Genomic DNA, 10,000 nt, shown 5'->3' on the forward strand with positions numbered 1-10,000 from the left:
TATTTAAATTTGTGCGTGTAATATGTAATGCACACTTAGATGAAATGCATACTTAGGAAAGTATATATGAATATGAAAACCATGTGTAAATGCTCCTATGAACAATAAGTCTGTGTGTATGTGTGTGTGTGTGTGTGTGTAGGAGCTGTTGGCTCGCTCTCTTGTGGACAGTGAAGTGCGGAGTGCTCCATATGAGTTTCCAGAGGACACACCCATTGAGCAACTAGAGGAGAAACGACACCGACTGGAGAGACAGATCAGTCAAGACATCAGGTGTGTTCATGTGAAAATTGTGAAATTAAACACAATTTAACAGTTTTACAGAAAACACCATAACAAACACAGAGTGATGTGAACACTGATATTGAAGTCCATATAACAAGCAACCAAGAAACGTGAACACAAGTAATGTTGAACAGAGTAACACTGATTAGAGTAACACTGATTAGAGTAACACTAAACAGAGTAACACTGAACAGAGTAACACTGATTAGAGTAACACTAAACAGAGTAACACTGATTAGAGTAACACTGATTAGAGTAACACTGATTAGAGTAACACTGAACAGAGTAACACTGATTAGAGTAACACTGATTAGAGTAACACTGAACAGAGTAACACTGAACAGAGTAACACTGATTAGAGTAACACTGATTAGAGTAACACTGAATAGAGTAACACTGATTAGAGTAACACTGATTAGAGTAACACTGAACAGAGTAACACTGAATAGAGTAACACTGATTAGAGTAACACTAAACAGAGTAACACTGAACAGAGTAACACTGATTAGAGTAACACTAAACAGAGTAACACTGAATAGAGTAACACTGATTAGAGTAACACTAAACAGAGTAACACTGAACAGAGTAACACTGATTAGAGTAACACTGATTAGAGTAACACTGATTAGAGTAACACTGAACAGAGTAACACTGAATAGAGTAACACTGATTAGAGTAACACTAAACAGAGTAACACTGATTGGAGTAACACTGATTAGAGTAACACTGATTAGAGTAACACTGAACAGAGTAACACTGAATAGAGTAACACTGAATAGAGTAACACTGATTAGAGTAACACTGATTAGAGTAACACTGAACAGAGTAACACTGAATAGAGTAACACTGATTAGAGTAACACTAAACAGAGTAACACTGAACAGAGTAACACTGATTAGAGTAACACTAAACAGAGTAACACTGATTAGAGTAACACTGAACAGAGTAACACTGAACAGAGTAACACTGATTAGAGTAACACTGAACAAAGTAACACTGATTAGAGTAACACTGAACAGAGTAACACTGAACAGAGTAACACTGATTAGAGTAACACTGAACAGAGTAACACTGAACAGAGTAACACTGAACAAAGTAACACTGATTAGAGTAACACTGATTAGAGTAACACTGATTAGAGTAACACTGAACAGAGTAACACTGATTAGAGTAACACTGATTAGAGTAACACTGAACAGAGTAACACTGAACAGAGTAACACTGATTAGAGTAACACTGATTAGAGTAACACTGAACAGAGTAACACTGATTAGAGTAACACTGAACAGAGTAACACTGATTAGAGTAACACTGAACAGAGTAACACTGATTAGAGTAACACTGATTAGAGTAACACTGATTAGAGTAACACTGAACAGAGTAACACTGATTAGAGTAACACTGATTAGAGTAACACTGATTAGAGTAACACTGAACAGAGTAACACTGATTAGAGTAACACTGAACAGAGTAACACTGATTAGAGTAACACTGAACAGAGTAACACTGATTAGAGTAACACTGATTAGAGTAACACTGAACAGAGTAACACTGATTAGAGTAACACTGATTAGAGTAACACTGAATAGAGTAACACTGATTAGAGTAACACTGAACAGAGTAACACTGATTAGAGTAACACTGATTAGAGTAACACTGAACAGAGTAACACTGAACAGAGTAACACTGAACAAAGTAACACTGATTAGAGTAACACTGAACAGAGTAACACTGATTAGAGTAACACTGAACAGAGTAACACTGATTAGAGTAACACTGATTAGAGTAACACTGAACAGAGTAACACTGATTAGAGTAACACTGAACAGAGTAACACTGAACAGAGTAACACTGAACAAAGTAACACTGATTAGAGTAACACTGATTAGAGTAACACTGAACAGAGTAACACTGATTAGAGTAACACTGATTAGAGTAACACTGAACAGAGTAACACTGATTAGAGTAACACTGAACAGAGTAACACTGATTAGAGTAACACTGAACAGAGTAACACTGATTAGAGTAACACTGAACAGAGTAACACTGAACAGAGTAACACTGATTAGAGTAACACTGAACAGAGTAACACTGATTAGAGTAACACTGAACAGAGTAACACTGATTAGAGTAACACTGATTAGAGTAACACTGATTAGAGTAACACTGAACAGAGTAACACTGATTAGAGTAACACTGATTAGAGTAACACTGAACAGAGTAACACTGATTAGAGTAACACTGATTAGAGTAACACTGAACAGAGTAACACTGAACAGAGTAACACTGATTAGAGTAACACTGAACAGAGTAACACTGATTAGAGTAACACTGAACAGAGTAACACTGATTAGAGTAACACTGATTAGAGTAACACTGAACAGAGTAACACTGATTAGAGTAACACTGAACAGAGTAACACTGATTAGAGTAACACTGAACAGAGTAACACTGAACAGAGTAACACTGATTAGAGTAACACTGAACAGAGTAAGACTGATTAGAGTAACACTGAACAGAGTAACACTGAACAGAGTAACACTGAACAGAGTAACACTGATTAGAGTAACACTGATTAGAGTAACACTGAACAGAGTAACACTGATTAGAGTAACACTGAACAGAGTAACACTGAACAGAGTAACACTGAACAGAGTAACACTGAACAGAGTAACACTGATTAGAGTAACACTGAACAGAGTAAGACTGATTAGAGTAACACTGAACAGAGTAACACTGAACAGAGTAACACTGAACAGAGTAACACTGATTAGAGTAACACTGAACAGAGTAACACTGAACAGAGTAACACTGATTAGAGTAACACTGAACAGAGTAACACTGATTAGAGTAACACTGATTAGAGTAACACTGAACAGAGTAACACTGATTAGAGTAACACTGAACAGAGTAACACTGAACAGAGTAACACTGATTAGAGTAACACTGATTAGAGTAACACTGATTAGAGTAACACTGAACAGAGTAACACTGATTAGAGTAACACTGAACAGAGTAACACTGATTAGAGTAACACTGATTAGAGTAACACTGAACAGAGTAACACTGAACAGAGTAACACTGATTAGAGTAACACTGAACAGAGTAACACTGATTAGAGTAACACTGAACAGAGTAACACTGATTAGAGTAACACTGAACAGAGTAACACTGATTAGAGTAACACTGATTAGAGTAACACTGATTAGAGTAACACTGATTAGAGTAACACTGAACAGAGTAACACTGAACAGAGTAACACTGATTAGAGTAACACTGAACAGAGTAACACTGATTAGAGTAACACTGATTAGAGTAACACTGATTAGAGTAACACTGAACAGAGTAAGACTGATTAGAGTAACACTGATTAGAGTAACACTGATTAGAGTAACACTGAACAGAGTAAGACTGATTAGAGTAACACTGATTAGAGTAACACTGATTAGAGTAACACTGATTAGAGTAACACTGAATAGAGTAACACTGATTAGAGTAACACTGAACAGAGTAACACTGAACAGAGTAACACTGAATAGAGTAACACTGAACAGAGTAACACTGATTAGAGTAACACTGATTAGAGTAACACTGAACAGAGTAACACTGATTAGAGTAACACTGATTAGAGTAACACTGAACAGAGTAACACTGATTAGAGTAACACTGATTAGAGTAACACTGATTAGAGTAACACTGAACAGAGTAACACTGATTAGAGTAACACTGAACAGAGTAACACTGAACAGAGTAACACTGATTAGAGTAACACTGAACAGAGTAACACTGAACAGAGTAACACTGAACAGAGTAACACTGAACAGAGTAACACTGATTAGAGTAACACTGAACAGAGTAACACTGAACAGAGTAACACTGAACAGAGTAACACTGATTAGAGTAACACTGAACAGAGTAACACTGATAAGGAGTAATGTTGGACAGAATAACAGTAAACATGGTCAGGGGCACAAGTGTCCATTTAACTGATACTATGATGAATGTTCATGAACTTTTTGAGCGCTTCACTCCTCAATAATCCGTTTGGATTACATAAGTCTTTCACGGTCCATTGATCCAAACGGATTATTGACGAAGTGTTGCAGGATGGACAGCTGATCTCTTGATATAATAACATTAACTTTTGAACTTATTTCAATTGCTAAAGTTAAATAAAAATGTTTACTTTCAGTATTTTTAACAAATAAGCTTTTCATTATGTATAACATTTTATTAAAGAGAATTTTCAAAAACTTATTTTGGCACGATGGCCAAAATTTTTGGATATTGTTGTAATGTGTTTAACCTGCAAATTAAACATGCCAACATGATTAACCCTCTTTCCTGACATGTGTGGACATGTGTGTATGTGTGTGTGTGTATTTCCATGTTCATTCCCCTCCTTCCCCTACTAATATTTTGCTTGGGCTGCTCATCCCTCAACAACCCTCAACATCTAACTGAACCCATCACTCTCCATCACTCCCCATCACTCCCCACCACTCCCCATCACTCTTCATCACTCCCCACCACTCCCCATCACTCTTCATCACTCCCCACCACTCCCCATCACTCTTCATCACTCCCCACCACTCCCCATCACTCTTCATCACTCCCCACCACTCCCCATCACTCTTCATCACTCCTCATCACTCTCCATCACTCTTCATCACTTCCCACCACTCCTCATCACTATCCATCACTCTCCATCACTCCCCACCACTCCCCATCACTCTTCATCACTCCTCATCACTCTCCATCACTCCCCATCACTCCCCACCACTCCCCATCACTCTTCATCACTCCTCATCACTCTCCATCACTCCTCATCACTTCCCACCACTCCTCATCACTCTCCATCACTCTCCATCACTCCCCACCACTCCTCATCACTCTCCATCACTCCCCATCACTCCCCACCACTCCCCATCACTCTTCATCACTCCTCATCACTCTCCATCACTCTTCATCACTCCTCATCACTCTGCATCACTCTTCATCACTTCCCACCACTCCTCATCACTATCCATCACTCTCCATCACTCCCCACCACTCCCCATCACTCTCCATCACTCCCCATCACTCCCCACCACTCCCCATCACTCTCCATCACTCCCCACCACTCCCCATCACTCTTCATCACTCCTCATCACTCTCCATCACTCCTCATCACTTCCCACCACTCCTCATCACTATCCATCACTCTCCATCACTCCCCACCACTCCTCATCACTCTCCATCACTTCCCACCACTCCTCATCACTCTCCATCACTCCTCATCACTTCCCACCACTCCTCATCACTATCCATCACTCTCCATCACTTCCCACCACTTCTCATCACTCTCCATCACTTCCCACCACTCCTCATCACTCCCCATCACTCCCCACCACTCCCCATCACTCTTCATCACTCCTCATCACTCTCCATCACTCCCCATCACTCCCCACCACTCCCCATCACTCTCCATCACTCTTCATCACTTCCCACCACTCCTCATCACTCTCCATCACTCCCCATCACTCCCCACCACTCCCCATCACTCTTCATCACTCCCCACCACTCCCCATCACTCTTCATCACTCCTCATCACTCTCCATCACTCTTCATCACTCCCCACCACTCCCCATCACTCTCCATCACTCCCCATCACTCCCCACCACTCTCCATCACTCTCCATCACTCCCCATCACTCTTCATCACTCCTCATCACTCTCCATCACTCCCCACCACTCCTCATCACTCCTCATCACTCTCCATCACTCCCCACCACTCCTCATCACTCTCCATCACTCCTCATCACTTCCCACCACTCCTCATCACTCTCCATCACTCCTCATCACTCCCCACCACTCCTCATCACTCTCCATCACTCCTCATCACTCCCCACCACTCCTCATCACTCTCCATCACTCCTCATCACTCCCCACCACTCCCCATCACTCTTCATCACTCCTCATCACTCTCCACCACTCCTCATCACTCTCCATCACTCCTCATCACTTCCCACCACTCCTCATCACTCTCCATCACTCCTCATCACTCCCCACCACTCCCCATCACTCTCCATCACTCTCCATCACTCTCCATCACTCCCCACCACTCCTCATCACTCTCCATCACTCCCCATCACTCCCCACCACTCCCCATCACTCTCCATCACTCCCCATCACTCCCCATCACTCCCCACCACTCCCCATCACTCTTCATCACTCCTCATCACTCCTCATCACTCTCCATCACTCCCCACCACTCCTCATCACTCTCCATCACTCCTCATCACTCTCCATCACTCTCCATCACTCCCCACCACTCCTCATCACTCTCCATCACTCCTCATCACTCCCCACCACTCCCCATCACTCTTCATCACTCCTCATCACTCTCCACCACTCCTCATCACTCTCCATCACTCCTCATCACTTCCCACCACTCCTCATCACTCTCCATCACTCCTCATCACTCCCCACCACTCCCCATCACTCTCCATCACTCTCCATCACTCCCCACCACTCCTCATCACTCTCCATCACTCCCCATCACTCCCCACCACTCCCCATCACTCTCCATCACTCCCCATCACTCCCCACCACTCCCCATCACTCTTCATCACTCCTCATCACTCTCCATCACTCCCCACCACTCCCCATCACTCCCCATCACTCCCCACCACTCCCCATCACTCTTCATCACTCCTCATCACTCTCCATCACTCTTCATCACTTCCCACCACTCCTCATCACTATCCATCACTCTCCATCACTCCCCACCACTCCCCATCACTCTTCATCACTCCTCATCACTCTCCATCACTCCCCATCACTCCCCATCACTCCCCACCACTCCCCATCACTCTTCATCACTCCTCATCACTCTCCATCACTCTTCATCACTTCCCACCACTCCTCATCACTATCCATCACTCTCCATCACTCCCTACCACTCCCCATCACTCTCCATCACTCCCCACCACTCTCCATCACTCTCCATCACTCCCCACCACTCCCCATCACTCTTCATCACTCCTCATCACTCTCCATCACTCCCCACCACTCCTCATCACTCTCCATCACTCCTCATCACTTCCCACCACTCCTCATCACTCTCCATCACTCCTCATCACTCCCCACCACTCCCCATCACTCTCCATCACTCTCCATCACTCCCCACCACTCCTCATCACTCTCCATCACTCCCCATCACTCCCCATCACTCTTCATCACTCCTCATCACTCTCCATCACTCCCCACCACTCCTCATCACTATCCATCACTCTCCATCACTTCCCACCACTTCTCATCACTTCCCACCACTCCTCATCACTCTCCATCACTTCCCACCACTCCTCATCACTCTCCATCACTTCCCATCACTCCCCACCACTCCTCATCACTCTCCATCACTCCCCACCCCTCCTCATCACTCTCCATCACTCCTCATCACTCCTCATCACTCTCCATCACTCCTCATCACTTCCCACCACTCCTCATCACTATCCATCACTCTCCATCACTCCCCACCACTCCTCATCACTCTCCATCACTCCTCATCACTTCCCACCACTCCTCATCACTCTCCATCACTCCTCATCACTCCTCATCACTCTCCATCACTCCTCATCACTTCCCACCACTCCTCATCACTATCCATCACTCTCCATCACTTCCCACCACTTCTCATCACTTCCCACCACTCCTCATCACTCTCCATCACTTCCCACCACTTCTCATCACTTCCCACCACTCCTCATCACTCTCCATCACTTCCCACCACTCCTCATCACTCTCCATCACTTCCCACCACTCCTCATCACTTCCCACCACTCCTCATCACTCTCCATCACTTCCCACCACTCCTCATCACTCTCCATCACTTCCCATCACTCCCCACCACTCCTCATCACTCTCCATCACTCCCCACCCCTCCTCATCACTCTCCATCACTTCCCACCACTCCTCATCACTCTCCATCACTTCCCACCACTCCTCATCACTCTCCATCACTTCCCATCACTCCCCACCACTCCTCATCACTCTCCATCACTCCCCACCCCTCCTCATCACTCTCCATCACTTCCCACCACTCCCCATCACTCCCCACCACTCCCCATCACTTCCCACCACTCCCCCCATGCCTCCCACTGCTTCAGGCTTGAGCCAGAGATTCTGCTGAGAGCCAAACAGGACTTCCTGAAAATTGACAGCACCGCTGATCTGCAGTGAGTTCATGTTCTTCTTTCTCTCTCTTTTCTCTGTCTGTCTCTGTCTCTCTATATTCTGTCTATAATAGCATAATAGCTTCTTTAGCATAACCACATTAACCACAGATCATTTCTTTAAGACTACAAAGAAAAATGAATTTCCCAAAAATGAATTTCAAAGAGCCACCACTGGCACACTCTGTTTAGTCCTCTTTGGACATTGCTGTCCACATAATGGTTAACATTAGAAGCTTTCTAATGACATGGACATGCAGCATGAACAAAGACAAAGGATGAGATAGTCTTCATCCTTTTCAGTTAGCAGCTGTCCTATGAAAGGGAAGAGCTGGCTGGTGGGAGGAAGTTCACCTCGTCTAAATCAGGGAGAACATTTGGGGGATTAAAATAGGAAGCTCTGATTCCCCAGTGTTAGTAAGGACGCAGATTGTTAACTGTTTAAGAAACAGGTTTTATGAATCACCTGTATAATGTGTCCTGAAGAAAAGGCTTTTGACTAACCGAAGCGGTGCATAGAGCTGACCGGGGCACTCACATCACTGCACTGTGAAGGGCCGTGTTAAACCTGCAGAACCTGGAGAACGTGCACAGTGACACCCAGGGAGCAGCAACACAGACTTCTCGGTATAACAGAAGTACTGCTTATGAGGAGGAGAACCTCATGGTAGGGAAGGATGTCACAATGAGGGGGTGAGCATCAGTTTATCCAGTGGACCAGCCTCTGGCTTCTTCATGACTTACCTCCAGATGGACAAAGCGGAGAGAGCTGGTACATCACCAGTGCTGCAAGCAATGAAACCAGCACTTTCTGAAACCAGCGCGTTCTCATTTCAGGGGTTCCTTGGTGGTGTAACACTGGAACAGAATCTTAAAGCTGTGCAAATAATACACACACACACACAGTGAATGATAAGACAATAACTGATACTCTAATGTAGATGTTCCTCTAATGTATCTCATGTACATTAACTGTAACTCCTCATGTAACCAAGGTTCACCTGACTTTAGCTTTCCTGTCTGTCTGTCTCCTGATCTGCCAGGAACCTGAGAGAGCAAGATGAGTCTGTTGTGGATCATCATGTGGTTCTGAAGGAGAAAGAGACTTTTCAGCGTGTCACCATCTCTGGAGAGGAGAAGTGTGGGGTACTGCATTGTCCATCATCCCCTTCTCACCCTGCTACCCTGTTCATCATCCCTCTCTCACTGAATGTGTGTGTGTGTGTGTAGGTGCCGTTTTCCGATCTGGCCGACTCTGCAGTGTGCATCATAAAGGCACTGTTTATTAGACAGAAGTACATGTGTGTGTCACTGCAGGATTTCTGCAGCACCACTGCCCGTCTGCTGCAGCAGCTCCCTCACACACACACACACACTGCGCAGCACTGTAGCTTCAATGAGGACGTGGCTGAGAGTGGAGGTACACACACACACACACACCGACACCCACACACACAAATTCAGCCCCAGACATACCTCACACTGCTCCTGTGTATGTGT

At 44.4% G+C, this 10,000-nt stretch overlaps 1 protein-coding gene across 1 annotated transcript in view; it reads left to right on the top strand.

Annotated features, from left to right (window-relative positions):
* The window catches only part of LOC131342868 (AMP deaminase 2-like), a 20,967-nt gene that overhangs the window by 2,899 nt on the left and 8,068 nt on the right, over window positions 1–10,000 (top strand). The window contains exons 2-5 of the mRNA XM_058374126.1: window positions 143–273; window positions 8,435–8,503; window positions 9,544–9,646; window positions 9,731–9,920. Coding sequence (XP_058230109.1) covers window positions 143–273; window positions 8,435–8,503; window positions 9,544–9,646; window positions 9,731–9,920 — 493 coding nt within the window. The remainder of the gene's footprint in view (window positions 1–142; window positions 274–8,434; window positions 8,504–9,543; window positions 9,647–9,730; window positions 9,921–10,000) is intronic.

The sequence above is a fragment of the Hemibagrus wyckioides genome, linkage group LG21, assembly GCF_019097595.1.
Source record: "Hemibagrus wyckioides isolate EC202008001 linkage group LG21, SWU_Hwy_1.0, whole genome shotgun sequence".
In the NCBI taxonomy this organism is placed as follows: Eukaryota; Metazoa; Chordata; class Actinopteri; order Siluriformes; family Bagridae; genus Hemibagrus; species Hemibagrus wyckioides.